The sequence below is a fragment of the Apiospora kogelbergensis genome (genome assembly GCF_038363985.1).
Source record: "Apiospora kogelbergensis strain CBS 113332 chromosome Unknown utg000006l_segment0_segment0, whole genome shotgun sequence".
Classification (NCBI taxonomy): domain Eukaryota; kingdom Fungi; phylum Ascomycota; class Sordariomycetes; order Amphisphaeriales; family Apiosporaceae; genus Apiospora; species Apiospora kogelbergensis.
Window position 1 is genome coordinate 4075150 of NW_027117423.1, and position 24075 is coordinate 4099224.

Consider the following 24075-nt stretch of genomic DNA (forward strand, 5'->3'; position numbering starts at 1 on the left):
TGTTTGTCTGATCTGCCTGGTCTGCCTGGTTTTTGTTCGGAGCTGGCCCCTTGGTGTCATGTTCACCTCAATCATTGCATGCGGCTATCATTGATATACATCGTGCTTTATTTTACTCTGAGTTAAACAAATATGGCAACATCAGAATACTACGAAGCCCGCGACTTTCTTCACGGCCTTGACAATCTGTTTGTTGAGAATGACAAGAAAGTCATGGAAATTTGGACTGACAAGAAATTACCCCTATTCCGCACCAAAGATTTCGAGACCAACTGGAGATGCTTCCAAGATGAGACCGGAGAATTTATAGACAAGAACGGCGCCCGATTTCGTGTAGAACCTCAGTCCCACTTTGTGACTCAATGCGATACCATTTACCAGCAAGGATCCGTACAACGATTGATCAAGACGACATATGCAGCCATCCTCGTTGCCAAGATCACGTGGAAAGCCTTCCGGAGAACACTGACAGCGGAAGAGGAAAGGCTTCCTGGGCCAGCTAAGCGTCAAGCCTTTATCGATCGGTTTCTCAGGAAGATACCATACGAGTGGCGCGAAATAATCCTCATCCGCGATCTCCACCTCGAAGAAGACGAAGGAACTCAATGGTCCAGTGTCGGTAATGAGGTGCCCAGTGTCTACAGCAAATTAGCAAGCCCAACAAACATACGAGTCGTCTCAATTCAGTCCGCGCTAGAGGCCTACGAGCCGATTCGATGTTCCCTCCGCGAAGAGCGATTGGATTCAAACCCGCAATTCCAAGCTCTGTCTTATGTTTGGGGTAGTCCTTTGGCTAGAAGGGACATTATCCTCGACGGAGTCAGTGTCAGTGTGACCGAAAATCTCTACTTCGCGCTGGAATGTCTCAGGCAAAGGTCCTGCGACAGGATCATGTGGATTGATGCCATTTGCATCAACCAATCTGACCTGGATGAGAGACAGAACCAGGTAGCCCAGATGGATGCTATATACAAACAAGCCACCGAGGTGGTTGTATGGCTGGGACCTGAGACAGAAACAAGCTCGACGGCATTCAAAATACTGGAACTGGTTTTACAGCAAAGTGGGCAGTTCCGGGAAGAGTTTCAGAGCATGCCTCTTTGGAATACAGTCGAATACCCCATGGCCAAAGGTATATTCTTCACGCAGACTCTCACAGGCCCAATGGGTGCGGATTGTCCAGAATGCAGGGAAACGTGGCTGTCTGATAAGTCATTGTCAGTCAACGACAAACGGAGTATGCAGGAGATGGCACAGAATCACAATCGTAAGATGCATTCCATACAATCAAATGGATTGACAAGCTTCATTCGATCATCCATGCTTGATGGGGCGGAATGTTTTCTGAAGCTCCTTCAGCGCCCGTATTGGAGACGAACATGGGTCTTACAGGAGGCCATCTTAGCGAAGAAGCTCACTGTTCAATGCGGTCGGAAGTCTGTTGATTGGGGGCTTTTATTCAATGGCATTTTCCTCTGCCTAAGGCTTCTTAAGAAGACCTGCTGGGGCCAACAACCATTTACCCCCGGCCGAGCATTCGATCTGATGACAAAGACGGGACAACATATCAGCGAAATGTTCCCATTCGTGTTCCTGCTGCAGAGCAACACCACGCTGGCCGAGACACTGGGGCCCAATGCCCTGGCTATGTTCCTCACAACCACAGCCGGTTCCCAAGCCACTGATCCCCGGGATAAAATTTATGGGCTCCTAGGATTGCTTCCGCAAGGAAGCACTGCCAGGATCCAACTCCAACCAAATTACAGCCAGCCTACAAAGCGGCTGTTCATCAGCGTTGCAAGATACCTCCTTGACACGATGGAAGGCTTGGAGATGCTGACCGCACGGCCATGGTGGCGCATTGAGGCCAAAACAGGCATCGTTCGTGGCCTGCCATCTTGGGCTCCCGACTGGACAGCTGCTCCTGGTGTTACATGCAACGTGGTCTCATTGGGTGTGTTCTCGACATTCCATTCGCGAAGGGTCTTTCGCGGCGAGGTACAGCCCGAGGCTGCAGACGTGTCACATGATGCTTCGGTCTATGCGGCTGGTCTTGGTATTGGTACTTATCACCCCCGCATATTTTCTTGTTTCGATGAGGTTTTCAGTGTACATGGCCTCGAAGTCGACAGCATCGTCCAGATGTTTCATGGAAGCATACTTGGACAAAGAGCTGGGGGCGTAAATCAACCGACTGCGAGAGTTGTAGAGCTGATAACACAACAAGTCAGAGAGATCGAAAAGAAATCCTGGGAAGCCCGATGGCACGCCTGCCGTGATGTATGGAGTGGTCTTTATGAACCTACAGGCCAGACACTACGTGAAGCCTTTTGGAGGACAGCCTGCTTGGATCGTTTCTACGATACGTTTGGCAACTCCCCCAAGCTGATGCGGATTCCCCCACTGGAGAAACCGATGGACTCCACCAAGTTATTCAACCACTATGGAAAACTAAGTCATAATCAATCGCAAGCCGGATGCCATTTTCCTCCTGAAACACAAAAGGACGAAGAGTGGTTGTTAAACTATTTATCATGGCAATTGCACGACGGACTGACAACATTTAACACTGACTTCCATGGAGCATGTCTTTCCTTCTTCGTCACCCAAAGCGGGTACATTGGTCTAGGCCATCCGGCTTTGGCCGTGGGAGATACAATTGCAGTTCTGCTTGGGAGCTCTGTGCCTCACATCCTGAGGAAACATGACAAGGCCTACATGCTTGTGGGTGAGTGGTAAGTTACCTTCTTTTATCACTTGATACTACACAAAAAGAGTACAAAGGCTGACTTTACATGAGCTACGTGCATGGAATCATGGACGGAGAGCTTTTGGGGAAACAGGGACAAGGCAGCGATAGCAAAGGTAAGAACGGGTTCATGAAATTCGATATTATCTAGAACGGAGTTGTGAGTTTCTTTCTGATCCACGTGGACCTAGTGTTCATGTTGAACCGATTTTCTCCAGTGGTTTAATTGCGTTAGAAATCATAAAATGATGCTACATCTCTTCTGCCGGATTAGATTGTTGAGATCAAACACCCCAAAGGAGGCGAGTTGATGTTTGGTATTTGAGCATGGCGTATTTGAGCATGGCTTTATTGTTTTATTGGGTTAATGTCTGCGGCCCCTCCTTTTCAAGTGCTATGTTATTATAATTACGGGGCTGATAGCTCGACATCCAACCGGAAAATCAGAACAAAAAGCAAAAACGAAAAAAAAAGCAAATGACTGTGGCCCCCAACTCGGGGCTGAATGACTGCGGTGGGCAAAATGCAGCCCGAATACTTACATGCTGTGTGTATCGCTGCACGTCAGCGGCCCCCGATGTAAGCAGCCCCTGAGGGTGGGGGGATAAAAGCTGTTTGTGTAACATTCCCTTACTTCTCCATTCTCTTTTCCTCCCCAATTCTAAAACCGGTTTCCTCCATGCCACAAGACGGATGTTCCAGCAGGTATAACGGCTTTACCCCTGCCCGACCATGTCCATCCTCACCACCAGCGTGGGAGTTCTGACCACGACCTTCGTCCCAAAAGTCACTAGTTGCAGCTCATACTACATCCAGGTAAGCATTTTCGACGTCTTCTTGCACACGCTGGCGTGATCCGAAAAGAAAAGACGGCTATCTGAGTTATGATGCGTGATCCGGCCTCTGCTAATTCAATCCATCGCCATCCTCCGAACAGGACAACTCTGCCGGCGCTTACTTCCTGAAGTTTGGAACGGTGGGTGATGCATCGACATCATCATGCTATCCGCCCAACTTTGCCCCTCTCGGCTACTACTCCCCCGGTGTCTGTCCCACGGGCTACTGGCATGCCTGTGAGGCCGGCATCGACAAGACGGCGACAGTTGCAACATGCTGCCCACAGTAAGTTGGCGTTATGTGATTATCTAGAGAATAACAAGAGAGGGGATGGAAACCCCGCATTGGAGGAACCAACATCGCCGAAGAAATACGACATGTCTAATGAATCGTCTGCGCTACAGGGACTACACGTGCAAGAAGGGCCGAGCGACCGACGACCCACACCAATGCGAGTCCAAGTTCGAGCAGGTCTCGTGGATCTCCGTCAGCCAGTGCTACACCAAAAACGGGACGCCAGAGCTGCCCTGCGGCCGGTTCGTGACCACGACGTACACCTCCGGCGACCGCATCTTCGCGTACGGCATCAACCTGCGCCGCGCCGGCACCGATCCCCTCTGGAGCGGCGCATCGGGGGCGATCCGACGGCGACCGTGTCCAAGACTGCGAGCGCAGCCACCGGCGGCAGCGTCGATGTCACGGTACGACCGTCGAGTAGCGGCGGGATCGTGCAGGCCGCATTGGGAGAAGACGGACACTTGAGCACGGGTGCCAAGATCGCGGTCGGAGTGGGCGTGTCGCTTGGCGTGCTCTTGACCGTTGGAGCTATCCTCGCGGCGTATCTGATCGGGAAGCGCAGCCGGCGAAGACGGGCGCGAAAAAGGAGGAAGTGCAACGACAGGCACACATGCAATACCCGGCGAGCTTTGCCCATGCCTCCCCGCAAGGGGCTGACTGGGCGAGGGCCCAGGGACCTGCCGCCGAACTCTCTCCTTTCGGGTACGATGGGGGCACGACGTATGGCGGCGGCGGCGGCGAAAGCACTGCTCCCTATTACAACAAGCAGCAATTCGGCACCGCTACCAACAACAATAGCCCCTGGCCGTACGAACTAGACCCGTCGCCACGAAATCTGGTGGAGCTGGGAACCTCGGAGCCCGCCTCGACCGAGCTGGCCGGCCGAGAACATACGAGAAATGGGGTGGACACGAGTCCCGGGCCGCCGAGACAGTTGTAATATTTGAAACTTGTACGAGAAACACATCGGCGGAGAAAAATCAGACAAATCTAGAGACCTTTAATTTCAGCAGTGGGCCATCTTGGGGTAAGAACTGCGCGCTGGAAAGAAGTTATATAGGCCCCTGTGAGTTGTGGGGGGTACGGTGTCTCCTCGGACTCTGAGGAGGAGCCTCAGCCGACCACCCTTGAGGCAGTGGCGGGCAGAAATTGGACAGAGAGAGATTTCAGGATACCATGGACTCCTTGACAATGCATTTGAGTTTAAAAGCTGTACGTATTTTATATCGTTAATCACAGAAGAGATTCGAACCACGATGTCGTTTCTTCGAGTGCCGGACGCTCAGAGTTCATAATAATTGTTTGTTTCCCCGGCACTGGTATTACAAGCTCGTCGTTTCCAATGACCCATTTCTCGCCCAATGGACCAAGGGTAAAACCAATTAAGGCGCGCAAGGAACCAGGCACTGAATAGTATTGCTGCGTGCATCTGGACACAACCACACCCTCACCCCCTTATGGCTGCTTCGTCTTGTTCAGCGCCAAGATCCTCTCGACCGCGTGCTCAGCAACCACCATAGTGATGGCCATAGAGTTGCCCGTAGGCAAAGAGGGTATAACGGACGCATCAACAACGAACAAGTTGTCGGTCCCGTACACCCGGGTGTCAACGTCGACAATAGCAAGCCCGCCCGCCACGCGCCCATCATCGACCCCGATCCGCGCCGACCCCACAAAGTGCCGCGCCGAGTCGAAACCAGCCGCCCACAAGTCCGCGACGGTCGCGTCCCGCCCGCCCTTTGAGAAAGTGAGCACGCTGTCCGGGCCGCGCGCGTAGTCCAGCAGTTCCTCGAAGAATGCCGACATAGCGGCGCGGTCGCCCGCGGTCTGGAACCAGGGGTCCCTGACGAAGTACGTGGTGCCGTTGGGCCGGATGCCGAGCTCGCCGTGCGAGGTGGCGCCGCGCGTGAGGGAGGCGCCCATGAGCACGGTGCCGTTGGCGCGCGCGAAGTTCATCGACTCAATGTAGCGGACGCTGCCGTCGGCGGGATCGACGAGCTTCTGCCACAGGTTCAGGCGGAGCGAGCTTTGGGATAGGGGACCGGAGCCCTGGGCGAATAGTTCGATGTTTTCGGCGGAGGGGTTGAGGAACTGGGCCGTCGAGAGGAGGTCAGCTTGCGCAGATCTGGGTCCGTCACGTTCCACACCAGACGGAAGAGCGGGTGGTCCTGGATGTTCTTGCCGACGGGGAGGTTGATCCATTGGGACTCGTCGGGCAGCGTCACATTCGTGAGGCTCTTGGACTGCTGCACAACGCGGAGCTGCTCGGCCGGCCCAATGCCCGAGTTGAATAGTAGGCGAGGGGTCGACATAGCGCCCGCCGAGAGGATGACTTTGCCGCCCTGAGCCAGTTGGATGATTTGCCGAGAACCGCTGGCATCCTCGACTTCGACGCCTGTGATAGTCGCGTTTGTTCGCACGGCGCGGATGACTTTCGTATTCAGCTGCAGCTTGAAGTTGTCCTTCGCTTCGGCGAGGGGGAGATAAGTCCGCACTGGGCCAGAGCGAAGGCCATTCAGAACCTACAGCCGCCCACGTAGTCAGTGGGATTTCTCAATGACAACAATACAGCATAGCAATACGCCGGATTGCCCGGATCAATCGGGAAAAGGGCCATGGTACTTACATTATCCGCAGGGTGGTTGTATGTCATGTTTTTATCATCTGGATCGACCAATGGATCGACCTCTCTCCACCCGTGGGGAGCCAACTGTCTGGCCAGTGTTTGGTAGGCGGCCTGGTCGTAGTACACCCCATCCGCCGACGGCCGAGCCGTCCCAGGGTTCCTCGCGTACAGCCGCGCGGCGGCGGGCGCGACGTCGGCCCACGCCCAGCCGGCGGGGAAGCCGCCGTCGTCGAAGTCCCAGGTCGCGGGCTTGACCCACTGCAGCCCGTTGACGACGGAGCCGCCGCCGAGGAGGCAGCCGGCCAGGGACGGCGTGTCGGGGCACCAGGCGGCGTCGGCGGCGGCGATGGCGTTCAGCTGGTGGCTGTAGCCCGGCACGTCGTAGACGGTGACGCTGGCGTTCCAGGGCACGGTCGCGGCGCCGCCGGTCGCGAACAGGGAGGGGCCGCCGCGCTCCAGCAGGAGCACCGACGCGCCGGTGTCGGCGAGCCGCTGCGCCACCACGATGCCGGCTGCTCCGGCGCCGGCGACAATGTAATCATACGAGGCCTCGGACGGGGCGGGGGCGCCGTTTACTCCGTGAGCTCTGAAAGATACGAATTGGAGGGCGGAAAGACAGGAACGGAGCAGGACGGAGATGCTCGGCATGTTGGCGGCGGGTGCATAGCATAACAACAGGTGTTGGGCTGCAATTGGGATAGCGGGGGAGAGAATCTGGGGGGCAGCCAGCTGAGTACTTATATATAGCGAAAAGCCGGTGAGATATTACAACTAGTCAGTAAGGGGTGGAATAGTTTAGAGCCGAGGTATTACTGCATACCTGTTTTCAGATAAACTCTTTTTAATGCTGCAAACCTTACAAAGCTGCTGGCCTATTGGATTGTCGCCAGCAGCCCCTGTCAGACCACTAGACCCCCCGTGGAGTCTCCCCGCTACTCCAGTTCCAGGCTGGAACTGCCCCAGTGCCAGCAGCTCGACAGCTGTTCCCCACCCAAGACGCCATCCACCACTTTACATCCACCTTTCTAGGCGGCTTCCTTCTCCTCTTTTCATCACAAATGACATCTCCGGATAGCTCGCCTTAGGATAAGTTCAAGGGCTGGCATGATGGGACCGAAACGTTCGCCATCAACAACACCTTGATGCGCAGGCTACTAACCCGCGCCGCCGTCCGATTGACCACGCTGTTGGTCCCTCGGTCCAGATGTAGCAATGGCTCGTGTCTGTATCTGTCCAAACACATCGTCGTCAAAACCAAATCCTCCCTGCATCTCCAGGAAGCCGCCACCTGGAAGTTCGTCGCTGAAACACGACGGGCATCCCCGTGCCCGATGTGCACTGCGCCTTTGTGCACAAAAACCGGGCTTACATCGGCATGGAGCGTATCCAGGGCGAGTCGTTCTCACACCTGTGGCACCAGCTATCCGCGGACTCACGCAGCAAAATCATGGCGCATCTGCGACACATCTTGCAGGGGCTGCGGTCGATCAAGCCACACACTGACGTGGGATTTCGAAGCTGCACCGGTGGCTCGCTCTACGACTCCCGCAACACCAGATGCGTCCACCGAATGGGTCCTTGAGGGACGGTGCACGACTTCCACACATGGCTGCGCGACGACATGGAGCCGAGCGACAACCCCCGGGCAATTGGATCGAGGAGCAACAGGACTGGCTCGACCCCCGTGAAGTAGCCACGTTGCAGAAGGCACCTTAGCCGGTGCCAGAATTCACACACGGCGATCTCAACCGAGCATCATTTTCGTCCGCGACGACAAGGCCATCGGCATTATTGACTGGGAGACTGCCGGATGGTACCCAGAATATTGGGAGTATATGTCCGATTGGACCGTGTTCTCTATGGCACCGCAGTGACAGAATGCTGTCGGCCCGTTTTTGGAGCCACAACCTGCAACCCTTGAGATGTAGCGAACTCAAAAAATGGTAGGGTCCGATTTGAAGTTGCCATGATTGCCAGTATACCATATTTTATCTATTTCCGTTCGATGTCCAGTTGTCAACCCAACAAAACGAAGCCTTTTAGGATATCTGACTCCAACAATGTGTGCACGCGAATCATAGTCAATCATAATCTATATAAATCAAAATACGAAATTGTAAATTATCACATTTCAGCCTCGCATCAGCCGTCATATCATAACTACGGCCCTTAAGTCGACATTTCAACCCATGACCTTACATCTATTTCTTCTGGCAAGCCCACGAATAATACCAGTATGATAGCTCCCAGTGTATTTTAGAAATCATATTTATAAGCTTCTGTTTCTGTAGAGTTGACAGCTTGAAATCGGCCTGAGAAAGAACGAGGTGTAAAAATGAAATGATAAAAAAAGGAAAATTACCACCTTGCAGCCGCCACTAAATTGAGCACTGGCGGACTAGATACATACTATTACCCTACATCGCACAATCTCACCCACCGACGGGACCAAGTGCCATCGCTTCGTCGGGCACAGCCGGCTTGTCCTTGTCAAACCCATAGCCGGACCGCCACGGTGTGTAAAGGGGCTTGAGTACTACCCACCACGACTCCGAGTGGTCTGCGCCATGCGCCTCTAGCGCCTTGACGACACGGTCGTTGAGATCCACGCGGGCAAAGTCAAGTGGCGTCAGCTTGGACTCATTGCACGCCGAGACCTCGATGCTGGGTACCCGCAGGAGGGCTCGTGTCGCCGACAGGTTTCCTCTCTTGGCCGCCTCGTGGAGTGGCGTGTTGCCTTGCTTATCGCGGCGATTGACGTCCGCACCAAGTTGCGTGAACATCCTGATCAACCTCTCAATAGAGGTCGCTGTCGGGTACTCTGACCCCTCGTCCACGTCCTCTTCCTCTTCCAGGTCCTCTGAGATTTCTTCCGCGCCGTCATAAGCATCGTAATAATCTTCGCTATTTGCCATCTTGCTCGGCTCAGACCAGCGGCAAATGTAATGGAGTGCCGATCGCCCAAAATTGTCAACATGACTTACATAGGCATGGACTTCTGCCGCCGACCTTGATGAGAGGAGTCGCGCCATGTATTCGCCTGTTTCACGATTTTCGCTAGAAATTGCCAACAGAACCATATTTCTGCCAAATCTATCAACCATATCACAGCGCGCACCGTGATGAACGAGGGTCTTGGCACACTCTACTGCACCGGCTTTTAGAGCATGGTGGAGGGGCGTGAACTGGCAACTATCCTTTCGATTCGGGTCGGCTCTGATATCGAGAAGAACGGAAACCGCAGGCTCGTTGCCGAACATGGAGGCATAGTGCAATGGTGACTTTCCTGCAGCGTCACGGCGGTCGACCCAGGGGCGGAGGATGTGCAGACACTGACGTATGAAACTATCTGATTGCCACATGACGAGATAGTGCAGGATACTGCGCTTCTGACCATCTGCAATCCAAGTATCATTCATCTCCAGGGCCGATGCCTGTAACAGGAGGGTAACGATCGACCGATGCCCTTGCTCCGCAGCGACATGAATAGCCATTTGTCCTTTTCGGTCAGAGATGGTGCAGTTGGCCCCAGCCTCTAGTAGGGACACGCAGGCTATGACGTTTCGGTACTCGGCTGCCACGTGCAGAGCGGTTCTTCCGTCCCGGCTGGTTAGGTCTACCCAGCCCCGTGGTTTGGCCAACAGAAGTGACGGAAAGGACGACCACTGCATCTCACTTGCCCAATGAGCGATGGTCTTCCCGTCCATATCTGGACCAGTATCATCTACAGAAAACGTGTGGATAAGAATACTGGTCACATGCTCCCAGTTTTGTTGGACGCAGAGCATCAACAATCTACGCCCGCCATCGGGGGAGCTGCTAATGATAATGTTGGGTGGAAGCTTCGGAAGAACTCGCCGAAGCCTCTGCTCCAATCCGTGGTAAGCATACCGTTCCAGGAGACCTAGTCCATCTCGGTCAGGGGCCAATGCCTTTGTTGGATCGTTCTCGAGGATGAGGTCCTCGACTTGATTCCATCGAAGTGAGGCGGCTCGATATAGATATGTACGCGGTGTGTCCTCATCTGTGGCTACGTAGGTTGACCACGATTGTGAATGTGAGGTCAACTTTCGAGGCTTCTCGTACCAGTTTCGGGGGACGTCAGGTCGCAAGCATATTAGCAGAGCGCACTTCTCTGAGATGCTTTCATCAAAGATTTGTTCAATGGCATTAAGGCCCTGCTTATTTGTCTCGTAGATGTCCACGTCTTTACGGCGGAGAAGCTCTTGTGCGATAGGCAGAAGAGCTTCCCGGGAAAGGCACCACTGCAATGCAGTCCAGCCCTCCCTGGACAGGGCGTTTACTTGTGTTCTTGGGTCCGCAAGTAGCCGTAGAATCATGTTGTTGTCCAGTTCGGCCCTCAGCGATATGTGCAGAACATGGTCGCCCGACTTTCCGTTCATTGTCATTTTCGTGTTTTCCATAGACAAGAACAGCTGGATGGAATCCTTCCTGCCCTCGAGCAATGCCCATACCAACGGCGACCAGCCGTGACAGTCTAGTTCGTTGATGTCTTCACCCCGTTCGAATAGAGCGCGAAGAACGCTGGGGTGATCCCCTACTCTCATGATGAAGTGAAGGGGAGGGAGCCTCGAGAACTGATCGACATCCTGCCACAACAAGCCCTGGTGGTATTTTGCCATACCCAAGAGCATAGCGACCATGAGAAAGTAGTGCGACTGTCGTAAAAGAGCGAAATCTGTCAATGATTTGCTGACTTCGGGGTCTGACGATGCGTGATTGCTATGGTAGTTCCAGTAGGAGACACAGTACGAGAATAGACTGCGGGTCCGCTCATCCAACTCTGTCTGACCCAATCTTGAGATTGCCTGGCTAATACGGGTCGAAGTTTCGTTGTCGTCCGAATGCACTGAGTCGGGCTCCTCGTATTTCGCAAAGCTTAGTGATCGCAGCGCCTCTTCACTTTGGAGAGACGAGGCGAAGAAGTCCTTCATCCTGTCAGCCATGGCTTCTCTGGCAATGTCTCGCAGCTTCACAAAATCACGAAAGCTGAGCACGATAATACAGCGTTTCGCCAACTCAGCGTCTACGTCGGACTCCCGAATGATAAATTCGGAAAGGACTCGCGAGTCTTGAGCGGGCAGGTCATTGTCGGGCATAGTTAAGAGTTCCTTCACCGTCGTGTGGGCAAACCTAACAGTCATGTCCGGGCCGATGCGCAATAAGTAACCAAAGGCCTGGTCAAATTGAGTATTGAAGTTGAAGCCGACACAATCTTGTAGGTCGGCCCACGAGTTCTGGCCGGCGCTGATGGCGACGGCATGTTGTAGCTCGATCAGGTTGAGAGGTTTCCGGGAGCCCAGCACCCAGATGAAGCCAAGCTTGGCCACCTCTTTCAGGTCGTCGGGTATGCGTTGGAGCAGCGAGCAGAAGAAGACAATGGCCTCGCTCGATATCCGCCGAAGGCCCTCGAGGCGGCTCCTGATAACTTGAGGCGACCAGTACGAAACGCCTGAATGAAAATGTGCCCAGGCCAGCGAGGCTTGCAAGAAATTCCCCTCGGAAATATCTACAAGAGACTGTTCCACCGTATTCTGATATTGCCACGGAATCACGCCGCTAGAGCAAAGATCGCCGACTTGAGAACTGATGTATTGCCTCACGTCGTCTGATACATTGTTCCGTTGGTGAATATTGAGCCAGGATACTGCGTGACGGACACCCCGCGCCGCGGGGCTATTGCGGTCACATATCATGAATTTGAGTTTTAGTCCGAGGTCCTGTGCGATGAGAAGCCGGACGTGATCGAGGAAACTGTCCCTAACTTCATCAGGAAGTTCATCGAGTCCATCTACCAAAATCCAGAACACCATTTTAGCAGCACGCTGGAGAACGGTTGTCAAAAGTCGCCAAAGGGTCTTCACGTTTTCGGGCCGATGCTCTTCACTCGCAGGGAACTCCTTGAACTTGGAAATGTACGACTCGAGTTCGGTGTCGTTAAGGTAACGGAAGAGATGCTTGGAGCTGGATAATATCTGGTGCAGAAGGGAATCCAGAAGCTGCTCTTCAGAGCTAAGTTGTCCGCTCGTTACGGAGCAAAAGAAGAAGGCGACCTGGTGTTCTCTGCCCGAGCTCACTTGGTTCTTCTGTAGCCAAAGCCGAAGGCTCTCGGTTAAAAACCTCAAAGCCGTTGATTTACCGACTCCAGGAGGGCCAGATATCCATAGAATTCGTGCAGCAGGATCATCGCGCCAACGTAGAAACTCGCTGGTTTCAATAATCCACGAACACGTGCCGGGACTGGCTCTTGTAGTGCTCCGCAGAATTCCGTCCGCATTCAGGCGCTCGATGCAGTGAAGGAAGTCATCGTGCAAAGGCGACGCTCCTGAAGGACTGCTCCCCAAGGCATCTTCAGCCATCTCCTTGATGCAGTCGGATATCATTCGGTACTGTTCGCTGCTATTGGTGGAGAAACGACACATGGATCGGTGATTGGCCTCTATGGGGATGGGAACCTCGTTTGGGAGGCCCATGACGGCAGAGTCCTCCTCCACCACGAGCGATGGGAGACCCTTTATCCGCACTCTTTCGTAAATAGAGAAGATACGGTGTAAAGATTGGGAGCGCTCCACGAATTGAGAGCACACAGCCCCCAGGATGTCTGACTTGCGCTTGAGGTCTTCCAGGAGCTGTGTCCGTATTGCGCCCAACGTGAGCGTGTTGGCTAGGTTACCAAACAGCTTTGCCCAGAAGGCGCCATCAGAGCCGCGATGAGGTGTACCGAGAAACATAATGCCAACGGTATCCTTCGTAATAGACTCGTAACGTTGGCTTCTTTCATGAGCCATGACTAGGGCTCTCTTCACAACTACACCTCCCAAGCTGTGACACACGAATATCAAGGGCCGCTTCTCCAGAGGAGAGAACTGCCGCCGTTTCGCCATGAGTCTCTCTAGTAGAGTTCGGCTGTAGTCATCAATACGGGAGGCGGAGCCGGTAAAGGCAACCCCAGAATTGTAGCCATAAGTGAAAATGCGGGCATAGGGGGATATCCACAGGGAGGAAGTCGGCAAGCCACATCTTGTCCTTCTCAGTCCAGGTTTTGAACGCCTTTCCGTTCAAGCCATGTACAGCAATAATGCTACAAGGGACGAAGGTCAACAGCGTGAAATACTCGCGATGACATGCCAAGGACTCCAAAGGCGACTTACTCAAGCTTTGTCTGGCCTACGTCGTGGGCATCCTCCTTAAGCGGCCATAGCTGGAATAGACCAAATAGGTCGCCGGGATCCGGGCCTTCAGCTTCAGGCTGCACCTCTGACTTATCCAGAGGCGACTGTTCGTTTCTTGGCGAGACCATGCTCGATCTCGTCCCATCATGATCCGAAAGCCGGCCAAGCCGCTCAAGGACTTTGTCCATAGTGTCGGACCCAGAGGAATATGTGTGCGCAAGTTCTGAATCAATTTGTGAGAGTAGACGATCTGCAACATTCGGTGATGGGGAGGGGAAGCCTGCTCAACGACGAGGGGTAATAATTCTCGAAAGCTCAGTCAGCTGCAGATCCATAAGAACGCCTGATGCCCTTCAGCCATTAAGGATGCACCAACCAATAGTTCCGGCCGGCTGTCGACCCCAACCGTTCCAATACAATCACTCAAGTCAAGTTACGTGGCCTAACAACTCCATAATTTGACAATTACATTCCAGGATCAAAATGGTTCAGTATAGATTCTATTTTCTTCAAGCTAAAGCCATTGACGCTCCTTCAAGTGATTTGCCAAGTCTTGCTCTTTGATGCTAGGTCTACAACTGAGGGCCATTAGCCCCGCCTGCATATATACACCTGATTACCGCTCAGGTTCGCCAGTTCCCAGCCGGGCTAGAATAAATCCAAGAGGGGACCCAGTGCGCCACCGGTAAAGTTGCTGGTGAAAATGGGAGTGCACCGCCGCCCGAAGCCCAGTTAGTATGGGGTGTGACAACGTGTACACAACGCCATGACCAATTGTGATAGGATAGAAAAGTAAATACATTACTGTTGGCCTAAATCATTTCTATATGCTTGTGTCTTGGTTGATCTAGTTGCATTATCCTTCGGTCAGGAGGCGAATGCCGTGTTCAAGTTTCGTTAACTAAGCCGAGAACTTGACAATTCGAATCAGCATGTCTAAATCTTGCAGGCCTCAATTTCGCACACCCGAGGTACATTTTATTATCCGTTTTGCTTACATTACTGCCTCCAACCGCGCCGCAGGAAGTATTTATGTTGCTGTCATCGCCGCCCGCCAATCCTTTCTTTCTTTTCTTTTCAGTTCAATGTCAAGGCGTAAACCAAACAGGAACAAAGCCTTATGAATGTGACGCTTGAAATCGGCACACACAATCAAGTGGCCATTATACCCAGTGGCCTGGAAGCTCTTTCAAGACAAATCTATCGGCCCGCGCTGATGCTGCCCCGTACTGGATACGGGTCCACCGTCGTAGCGATAGTTGTTCTGCCATGATTTCAGGTGGAAGCTTCCTCCGCCATTTAGGCTCTATTCTCGGACGATACTTATACTAATGCTATAACAACCGTGACCGTGGCTCTCTTTAACGGATTCATCTTTCCTAAGGTTTTTAGGGCTTATAGCTACTACCTTGGACCGTGCTCATCAGACGTTCAACTGGAGCGTAAAGGGAGAAAATGTCGCCACAAGTAAAGGACAAACAAAATATATCTCATCTAAAAGCTGCGATCGCCAATGTAGAAAAGCAGATTGCTATAGCTTCTACTTTATTATCAATAACGCTGGCTGAAACGTTCCAGTGCCAGCTAAGAACTTTGTAAAGGCAGCCCGCGAACTACCCTGCCTCGTGTCGACGATGGAGACACAAACGTCTGTACCTCGTTACAATTTAACACCTACACAATGATGCTCGAAGCTTATACGATGCCTAAAGTTAATAATTCCGTATCTCCGTGGATGATCAAAACTATATTCTCTCAGCCGGATGACCCCTTCGCCAGCCGGGGGCCAATTACCTTCGGAGATAGCTATAACATCATATCAGACACCCACAAATACCATCCAGTTCTTGCTGACCTGTCGGGTCTTTCCACTTGCAAGAGCACCACGCAGCCCTCGGAATTTCGAGGCATCACGCAATACTGTCTAACCTAATTCTATTAGACACACTACGACTCGAAACTCGTGCTATTACTACAGCTGCAAATAAACCTCACTTCACCCGCAAATCCCCATCCGTCCAAAATGGAAGCCCTCTACACCCTCCACGCCACCATCCTGCGCCCCCTCCTCACAACGTTGGCCCAACCCCTGTCCAAAACGGAAGCCCTCTACACCTTCCACCAAACCATCCTCCGCCCCGTGCTGCACACGTTGGCCCAGCCCCTCGCCCAACTCGAGCTCCAGTCCCTGCGCCTAGTCGGCCTGCGTCCCGAAACGACCCCTTTCCGCGCCTTCCCGCTCGTCTCCCGGAACCCCCGGTGCCGCCGTGGCTGCCCCTGCTGCGCCAGCTACGCCGCCTCGCTCGTGTGTCTGGGATTCATGGCCGCCGTGCGCCTGGCGCAGGACCGGGCCCGCGGCCCCGACGCCGACGGCCCGCGCGCCGTCGACGTGCTGATGCGGCCCGTCACCACCGGACCGAGCCTGCTGCTCGCCGCCGTCGTCATGCTGCTCAGGCAGTGGGTCGTGCTCGCCGTCTTGAACCCGGCGCTGGGGCGCTACGGGGACGATGGGGATCCGTGCCCCGTGATATACAAGCTGATGTTTCTGGCCATGGCGGTGGCGTAATAGCCTGTTTGGTGGCGTATTGGTGCGGTTTGAAACAATTTCGAAATCGACGGTGATGGAAAGGGCATAAAGCTGGGTTTAACAAGGTCTCGGGCGTGTTGGGTTGGGTTGGCAGCTCGACATCGAACCGAAAAAGAAAGAGCAAAAAGAGCTGGGTTCGGCATGATCCATGGTCATTTGGATAGAAACCTATGACTGAAGCTCAAAACCCCAAAATTAGGTCAAACATATCATCAACAACACATATCACCTCAATAAAACAGCCCTACATGGTGTGTGGTTGTTCAAATAATTCATATTGCTCGAATCAGAACCTATCTCTGAAGTCCCCCAACGTGGTATAAAGTCTTCTCTCAAACTGCCCAGCCTCTCTGTCTCTCTAAATGTATGTGCTAATACCAAATTCCAAACATCGGAACGGCAAGATAAGAAAAAGAAATAATGATATGTGCAAGAAGTGAAGTCAACGAAGCCTCCCCCAAAAGGTGGTCGTTGAGTAAGTAGCGTCGTAACAAGAAGCAAATGCATCCCCTCAAAAGTCTTTTCCCCCTCTGGTTGTCCAATCATATTCCTCCAAGACACTGTTTCTTGATCTTTTCCTCCTGTCTCTCTCGCAGTCTGTTTCTGTCTTTCTCCCTCCTCTTGAATTCCTCCTTCAAGGCTAAACGAGTGGTGGTGGCACACATGATTTCCCACCTATTTCCCTTCCCAAAACCTCAATTCGGGAAAACTACCAACCGCGACCCCCACGCCGAACCGGATCCCGTCGACGCAAAGGCCCATTCTTCTTGATGCTCCTACCTCCCCCCTCCTGCTCAAGTTGGTGCTCTGCCCCGGCGTGCACTGCGTCCCCGCCGCCATGGGCATGACGGCCGACCAAAGCCCCGAAGCGCAGCGCTGCCAGGACTGCCCGCCCGTCAAGCAGTTCCACTCGCCCTCGGGCGTGCAGGGCCCGGACAAGGCGGCGCCGCCTCCACTGCCGCTGCCCGGCGAGCCCGTGCTGGAGGGCTGGGGCGCGATGGCCACAGTGGACGAGCGGGACGCCGACGGCAGGCCCACGACTTCGGAAGAGGTCGCGGAAGGCGATGGAGGTGCGGACACGGACGGCGCGCCGCCGCTGGGGATCGAGTTGGGCGGGCTGGACGTCGGAGTGGGAGCGTTAGTAGTAGTAGATGGGCCTGCGGCACCTGGAGCCCGTCGACGAAGACGATAACGACGAAGATAACGACGAAGATAACGACGAAGATAACGACGCAGACGCTGTGGATGATCTAGATGATGTGATAAAACTGCCGCCAGGGCTGGGTGATGGTAATAACGACGAACTAGATATTAACAAGATGGTGGATTGCGAAACAGACGTGAACGAAGAAAAGGTAGTGGTCGGGCTAGGCCTGCTAGATCTTGATGTGGTTGTGTGGTTTCGGCGCGAGGTGGTGGTAGTAGTGATCGGTATTACAATAAGTGACGACGGGCCAGCCGTGTCAGTTGTAGCAGACGCAGACGGAGACAAAGACGTCGTCGACCTTGTCGAAGTGACCAAGGTGCTTTTTCTCTTCCCGTCCTCGGAAGAAGCAGACGCGGACGCCAGAGCGGAAGAAACCACGGCGGCAGACGTCGGGAACGGAAACGAGATCGAAATGGAGATCTGGGGCAGCAACGACGACGGCGGTGGCAAAGGCAATAACAATGATGAAAACATCGAACGAGCAGGCGAAGATGCATGCAACAGAATCATCGACGAAGCAGACGCAGACGCAGACGCAGACGGGGAAGGTACGTACACAGACGTTGGAGCCACTCCTCCAAGAGGCGCTGACGACGTGACCCCCGATCCAGCAGGAGGAGCCGCACCACTAGCCGATCCCGACCCCGGAGCTCCTAAGCTGCCACCACTACCGCCGACCACAGGGTTGGCCGTCAGGGGCTGGCCCGAGACGCAGTCGTCCGGAAGGGCCGCCGAGGTGGAGACGTTGACAAAGTCCGGGCCGGGCTCGGGGTAGAGTGCGTCGACGCCCTCCTTGACGCAAGCGGCGCCGGCGACGTGGTAGATATCAGCAACGAGCATGGGCGGGCGGTCCTTGAACGCGACGGCCGGGGCGGCGCGCTTTTTCTTGGCGGCGCCGATGGTGAGGACGGCGCAGTTGTTGTAGAACTCGCGGTTGCCCGTGTGGTTGATCCAAGACCAGGAAAACAAAACCTTGTCGGCGCTCGGGGTGTCGGCGGGCAGGGTGAAGGGGATGTTGGGGTCGGTGGGGCAGGCGCCGATCTTGCTGAAGACGACGGTGAAGGTCTGGCCCTTGTCGTACGACAGCGACAGCTGGCACGAGCCGCCGTTGTGCGAGGCGCCGCCCACGATCTGCACCGTGTGCTGCTCGCCCGGGTACCAGGTGGCGACGGGGGCGCCCGCGACGGGGTCGTCGAGGTCCGAGAGCGCGCCCTTGCAGGGGAAGGTCGCGGCCGTGTTGGGGCTGGTGATGTCGGAGTCGACCTTGCCGGCCTTGACGGCGTTGGGGTTGCCCTTGTACCGGAGCGGCGGCGGGTTCGCCATGTTCATGTGGCCCAAGACGGTCTCGGCCGCGAGGGCCACGCCCAGCGTCAGGATATGCAAGACATGCATCATGCCGACAAATCAAGTCCGAAAAATGGGAAAGATGGAATGAAGTGAACCAATGAGTGAAGAATGGGAAATGTTGCTGTCTAGCAGCAGAAGAAAGCCGAAGGAGAACCAGTCTCGCCGATCCTTTGGGTAAACCGATATAGGATGTGAGAGCTGCCTGCACTCGTCAAAGCGATATGTGGGAAGATGCGAGCCCAGCAGCAGAAGAGAAGTGAAAGAAGAGGATAATAACGGCACTGCCGGGTATAATAGGCGAGGCCACCGGGGGTTCACGAAGCAGCCGGAATTTGTCTCGCGAACAATGTGTGGTGGATTGTCGTCCCAACCTTGTGGTGGATTACACGAGCAAGATGCGAACGAATGACCTGTCAATCTGTCCAACCACCAGTGGAGCTGCCAACGGGTAAGACAATGGAAACACACGAGGCAAAAAAGAAGAATGGGAGAGGGAGAGACGACAGATCGGCGTCTTCTTGTAGGGGAAGGGGCGGGTGTGCCATGACGTTTGGGCCATTGGGTCTGGCTGGGCGAGAGAGAGAGAGAGAGAGAGAACGACGGACCACACGATGCGGATGCGGCAAGCCACCGCTGGAGATTGGCTTGCGGCCTGACAGCTCGTCATACGTCGTTTCCGTCCGTCTATGCGCGGAATCCGCTCATTCATTCATTCGTTTTTCCCGGTTGGCAAATTGTTTAGACTGGCTCTTGGAGAGGCGATGCACAGTCGCTTGCTCGAACCATATTGGGTAGGCCATGAGATCGGTGAAGCATCAGTCGTCGGTCGCCCGTCGCACTGGCAGCACTAGCCCAAGTACAGAGCAAAAAATAGAAGAAGAAGAACACGAAATGGAGATCGATCCACCATCCTGGACACATGGACAAGGGCGGACGGCCAGATGAATGGCCACGGCTAACGAGGTTTGTATTTCACTGTCACAAAGCTAGCGGCATATGGGATCGCGAAGAGTCACCAGTGGGAAAGTGGGAAAAGCCAAGGATGCTGGGATTGCTGCATGGGCGCCAACGAGCAACCACAGCCAATCATGTCGCCCAACCCGCATCTGTGCCTGACAGTAGCCGTGCCAAGCTTTGCGCCGCATCCCAATCCCATCCTGAAAAGAGCACCCGTTTTGAAACATCCCACGCTCCGTCCACCCCCGCCATCTACGCCCCCCATTCTCATTGGCACATTGCATCTTATTTATAACACGCACCGCAACTAATAAGGAGCCTCATCCATCTGCCAGTGCGGTCGCTAATTCCTCTCCGCAAGTCACGGCTCATCAATCCGTCCAGAACAGCCACGTTCATCAGGTAACCTTGTTGCCTTGGATTTCGCTACAGGAATACCTGAATATTTATGTCATGTTAACATCATCATCTCTTTCCTAGCTAACTCGGGGTAACGATATAGCCAATAGAGTCGTCATGCTATACGCACTCCAACTCGCCATATGGCCCCAAGCCTACTCTCTCAGTCGCTGTTGCGAGGCAGTCTGCAACGTGTTGGTGTTGCCAAGAAGCCTTCGCACCCCACCACCATCCATATCTCTGCTCCTTTGCCTGCCGCGTCGTCTTGCTTCCACTCGTCTTGCTTGCTTGCCCTTCACATCTCCATCGAAATATAAGTGTGGTATCAATACCGCAGAGGTATCCTACGTGACCGAGGCCAGCATGCCAAATATGCTGCTGTTGTATTGAATCATGTCTTCTGAGATCCAGCTAGGTCGGCCCCGCACTAATCCGTGTCACTGAGCCACCAGAAAATTCGCATAGGTCTGTCCAAGCCCTAGTCACGGAGCCGGCTCCCCCGGAACGATTGCCAGGGCCGGCTGCAAGCTTTTACAGAACACACAGCGGCTTCAAGGTCGACGCGGCACTGAGCCGTCCAAGATATGGGATGCTGAAGTATGAAGAAACCTCGGTATATGCGCCTAGGCGCGGCGCCGCTTACGATCTGCCACTTGCATGTGACATTTTTCACTTGGCCTCATCTGGCCCATCCGCAGTTCGTCCCTGGGGCCCGGTCGGAATGGCATGGCCGCCCTGAGGTCCCTGATGCTGATTGGGTCCCTGGTAGTTCTTGTTGTAGTTGTTGCCGTTACGGTGTTGCTGCGGCGTATACTGATGCATCTGCGACGGGCTGGTTCCAAACTGCTGCGGGCTGGGGTTGCTGTATCCTCGCATATTGTTCACTTTGCCATGCGAGTTAGTACTAGCGCGGTAGTGCTGACGATTTTCGAAAAGACTTACTCTGACCCGGTTGCTGTGGGAAGACAGGCTGCTGGTACTGCATTCCAGGGCTCATGCCGTAGATAGGCTGGCCCTGTTGCGAGCCCTGATGAGCCATCATAGGCGCCGCAGCAGGGCGTCCAGGGCTGGGGTATCCGTTGCTGCCGGGCATGGGCTGCGGCACACCGACTCCAGGCGGCATGAAGCCGTTCGTGGGGTACATCTGCATCTGGGGTGCGGGCATCCCCTGCGGGCCCATGTACTGCGGCATCATGTGTCCGCCCATGGGCATCTGCTGCTGAGGCATGTATTGCGGGTTGTTCGAGAAGCTCCGGTTGAAGTGCATCTGAGGAGTGCCCGGGGCGAAGCCAGGCTGGCCATAAGGCATCTGCGGGTTGTTCATATTAGGAGGATAAGCCATGGGGACTTGGGCCATGCGAGGGGACGAGTAGGACTGCGACGAGTTCGATGGCATCATCCTATGATCATCGGGACCATTGTAAGGCACATGGGGCACCGGGCCGTGCTGGCCTTGGTGCATCTGCACCGGCTGCTGGTGGGGAGAAGGTCGGGGTGGGATGCTGTGGGCACCATGCTGAAGGTGGAAAGGCAGCTGGTGCTGGTGGGCCATCTGCGGCATGACGTGGGTGGGGTTGGGTGTCGGCTGGGCCGCAAAGGGCTGGCGCTCAAAGTACTCCGTGTATGATAGACGCATCGTCGACTCGGCCTTCTCCTCTTCCTGGGCCTGGCGCCAAGTTGGGGCTGTGTCAAACGAGGGCTTGATACCGTCATTGTCATCGTAATTCTTGCCCTGGGGAACAGGCTGTGCCTTGATGTGGGCGAGAATGACACACTTCTTAGGGTCGACAGCCTTTCTCTTCTTGCTAACAACAATGATGGCGGCCGCGCTGCTGGCGGGGGTAGCCTGACCCTCGGTGGTATTGTTCAGTGCAGACCGGGGGCTGGAACCGGCACTCGGATGACCGTTGGGGCTGAATGCTGGGGCAAAGGCGTTGGGACGGAACTCGTGGCTGTTCGGGTTCAGTTTACCCATCTGACCAAGCCCTGGTATCGGACGGCGGGCATAAGGAGGTTCGTTCGGATGCGAGGGACCTGTGGGAGGTTGGCGCATTTCTGCAAGCTTATGCTGCTCGACGTTTCTGATACGCTGAGCAAGGGTACCGCCGGGCTGGCGGCCTTGCTGCTGCATGTGCGGGGGGTCCCTGTCGATCGTTGCGGTACTGCTGGTAAGGCTGCTGCGGGTTGTAGTTGCGGTTCTGGGGGTGACGACCGCCCTGGCCACCACCTTGAGGGCCGTTTACAACGGTGCTGACTGGTCGAGTCCGCTCAGCTTGAGGCTGCGCCGCCCCCTGTGGCGCAGCAGCAGGCTGTCCCTCCTTTGCAGTGGTCGGCTTCTTGTCCTTGGCGGCCTGTTCCTCGACCTTGCGACGCTGTGCAACCTCTGCGGCGTCTCGGGACGCCTTCTCTTGGATCTCTCGCTGCTTGGCCGGATCCTTGGCAATGATGCCGATGAGATCAACGGGGACGGGCGTGGGAAGCTTGAAGTTTGTGGCAAACTTCTTAAGCTCATGGAGCTTGACCTCTTTGTCAGCCTTGGCCTTGTTGCTCCGGATCTTCTCGGCCGTCATTCTTTCCTTGTTGGCGAAAGTCTTGAATGAGGACAACACATCCCGCTCGACAGTCAAGGTCGCATTCGGTATGGCTGCGGCCTCCTTGCCTTGGGGTGAAATGGTCCGGCTTGTGGCAGCAGAGGCCTTGAGGGGGGTCGCGCTTTGGTTTACAGGCTTGACCTCGAGCGGCTTCTCGGTCGTCTTCGAGTGGGTCTCGGGCTTGGCAGCATCGGCCTTGGGCTCAGGAGTATTTGCCGAAGGTGCCACATTGGCGGGTGTGCCGGCAGCGGGGGATTCGGTGCGAGCTTTGCCGTCGTCGACTTTCGTAGGAGACTGTTGGGGCTTCTGCGTGCTGACTCGTGCACTAATAATAGCGGGATCAACCGGGGCGCCCTTGACCGTAGAGTTGTTGGTCGGCGCTCTCATGGCAGGAGGCGTGTACTTCTTGCCATCACGATTACCACCGGGCAGGGGTGGGAAGTCCTGTCGTTGAACACCGCTGTATCTGTGAAGGCAATTAAGATTAGTATCGGCTGACTGTTGAACACAAAAGGCGTTCTTACTTGTCCTCTTCGTCACCACCACGATCGTTTCCACCGACGTAGTCCATTATCCGCTCCTCTGCGACGTGAGAAGTGGCAGCTGCGCTGCGCTCGATGTCTCGTGCCTGTTTCTCGGCAGCGGCCATTCGCTCCTTGTATTTGGGGTGGCTCTTGTCGATCTGGGTAGTGTAGATGTTCTCATCGTAGTCGGTCTTCAATCCGAAGAGCTTCTCGTTAGCCGCGAACTGGTCCCACTTGTCGCCGCTGCTGGACGCCTTGCTCTCCAGAGCAGTGAGACCGAAAGCCTCTGTATCGCCGCCACCACCCCATTTCTGGAGAGTACGTTCGCCGCCTTGGCGGCCAGAGGAAATGGCGCCATCGGTGCGAAAGCCTGTGTCATTTAGTGTCAAGGGTTGATGCAGGCCGAGCTCTGGTCGGTTGACATACCGTTCTGGTTCTTTCCAGCCATATTCCTAGTCTCCTGTTTCTGGTACGACATTGCTGATGAATCTCTCTTGTTCTGACCGTTCGCAACTTCTGACTTCTTGCCCTGTACCATCCTCGATTGATGGGGTCGGGGTCGGGGTCTTGGTCTTCGGAAGACGCTGCTGGTATTGTCCTCAGCAAGATCGTCTAGGGTCCGTCCTACAGTCCCTACTTCCATTCGTTAGTCGGCTTTCATGCAAGTGACGGTGGATGTGACAAGGATTCGAATGCGGGAGTATAGACCACAGAGAAGGGGGGCATCGATTGGATGATGTTGGTGTTTATACGTGCGCTTC

The 24075-nt window shown here is 54.7% G+C and overlaps 9 protein-coding genes across 9 annotated transcripts; 5 read left to right on the forward strand and 4 right to left on the reverse strand.

The window, feature by feature from the left end:
- Positions 1-132: 132 nt before the first annotated feature.
- Positions 133-2739, forward strand: PG998_010133 (uncharacterized protein; the record flags this gene model as incomplete). The annotated part of the gene is made up of 1 exon (XM_066876949.1): positions 133-2739. The coding sequence occupies one exon, from the start codon at positions 133-135 to the stop codon at positions 2737-2739; it is 2607 nt and encodes an 868-aa protein (XP_066729105.1).
- Positions 2740-3481: 742 nt separating this feature from the next.
- PG998_010134 (uncharacterized protein) lies at positions 3482-4823 on the forward strand (the record flags this gene model as incomplete). Its single annotated transcript, XM_066876950.1, has 4 exons — positions 3482-3565; positions 3687-3871; positions 3991-4287; positions 4412-4823. The coding sequence occupies 4 exons, from the start codon at positions 3482-3484 to the stop codon at positions 4821-4823; spliced, it is 978 nt and encodes a 325-aa protein (XP_066729106.1).
- A 515-nt stretch (positions 4824-5338) lies between these two features.
- On the reverse strand, positions 5339-7157 carry PG998_010135 (GMC oxidoreductase; the record flags this gene model as incomplete). The annotated part of the gene is made up of 3 exons (XM_066876951.1): positions 5339-5974; positions 6031-6405; positions 6510-7157. 3 exons carry the CDS (start codon positions 7155-7157, stop codon positions 5339-5341), a joined length of 1659 nt encoding a protein of 552 aa, XP_066729107.1.
- Positions 7158-8114: 957 nt separating this feature from the next.
- PG998_010136 (uncharacterized protein) lies at positions 8115-8383 on the forward strand (the record flags this gene model as incomplete). The annotated part of the gene is made up of 2 exons (XM_066876952.1): positions 8115-8193; positions 8214-8383. 2 exons carry the CDS (start codon positions 8115-8117, stop codon positions 8381-8383), a joined length of 249 nt encoding a protein of 82 aa, XP_066729108.1.
- A 558-nt stretch (positions 8384-8941) lies between these two features.
- PG998_010137 (uncharacterized protein) lies at positions 8942-13890 on the reverse strand (the record flags this gene model as incomplete). Its single annotated transcript, XM_066876953.1, has 2 exons — positions 8942-13550; positions 13682-13890. 2 exons carry the CDS (start codon positions 13888-13890, stop codon positions 8942-8944), a joined length of 4818 nt encoding a protein of 1605 aa, XP_066729109.1.
- A 1835-nt stretch (positions 13891-15725) lies between these two features.
- PG998_010138 (uncharacterized protein) lies at positions 15726-16268 on the forward strand (the record flags this gene model as incomplete). The annotated part of the gene is made up of 1 exon (XM_066876954.1): positions 15726-16268. The coding sequence occupies one exon, from the start codon at positions 15726-15728 to the stop codon at positions 16266-16268; it is 543 nt and encodes a 180-aa protein (XP_066729110.1).
- Positions 16269-17127: 859 nt separating this feature from the next.
- Positions 17128-17481, forward strand: PG998_010139 (uncharacterized protein; the record flags this gene model as incomplete). The annotated part of the gene is made up of 1 exon (XM_066876955.1): positions 17128-17481. One exon carries the CDS (start codon positions 17128-17130, stop codon positions 17479-17481), a length of 354 nt encoding a protein of 117 aa, XP_066729111.1.
- A 271-nt stretch (positions 17482-17752) lies between these two features.
- Positions 17753-18891, reverse strand: PG998_010140 (uncharacterized protein; the record flags this gene model as incomplete). The annotated part of the gene is made up of 2 exons (XM_066876956.1): positions 17753-18083; positions 18140-18891. The coding sequence occupies 2 exons, from the start codon at positions 18889-18891 to the stop codon at positions 17753-17755; spliced, it is 1083 nt and encodes a 360-aa protein (XP_066729112.1).
- Positions 18892-20868: 1977 nt separating this feature from the next.
- Positions 20869-23792, reverse strand: PG998_010141 (uncharacterized protein; the record flags this gene model as incomplete). The annotated part of the gene is made up of 6 exons (XM_066876957.1): positions 20869-21083; positions 21142-22361; positions 22443-22453; positions 22563-23256; positions 23315-23684; positions 23741-23792. The coding sequence occupies 6 exons, from the start codon at positions 23790-23792 to the stop codon at positions 20869-20871; spliced, it is 2562 nt and encodes an 853-aa protein (XP_066729113.1).
- Between the last annotated feature and the right edge of the window lie 283 nt (positions 23793-24075).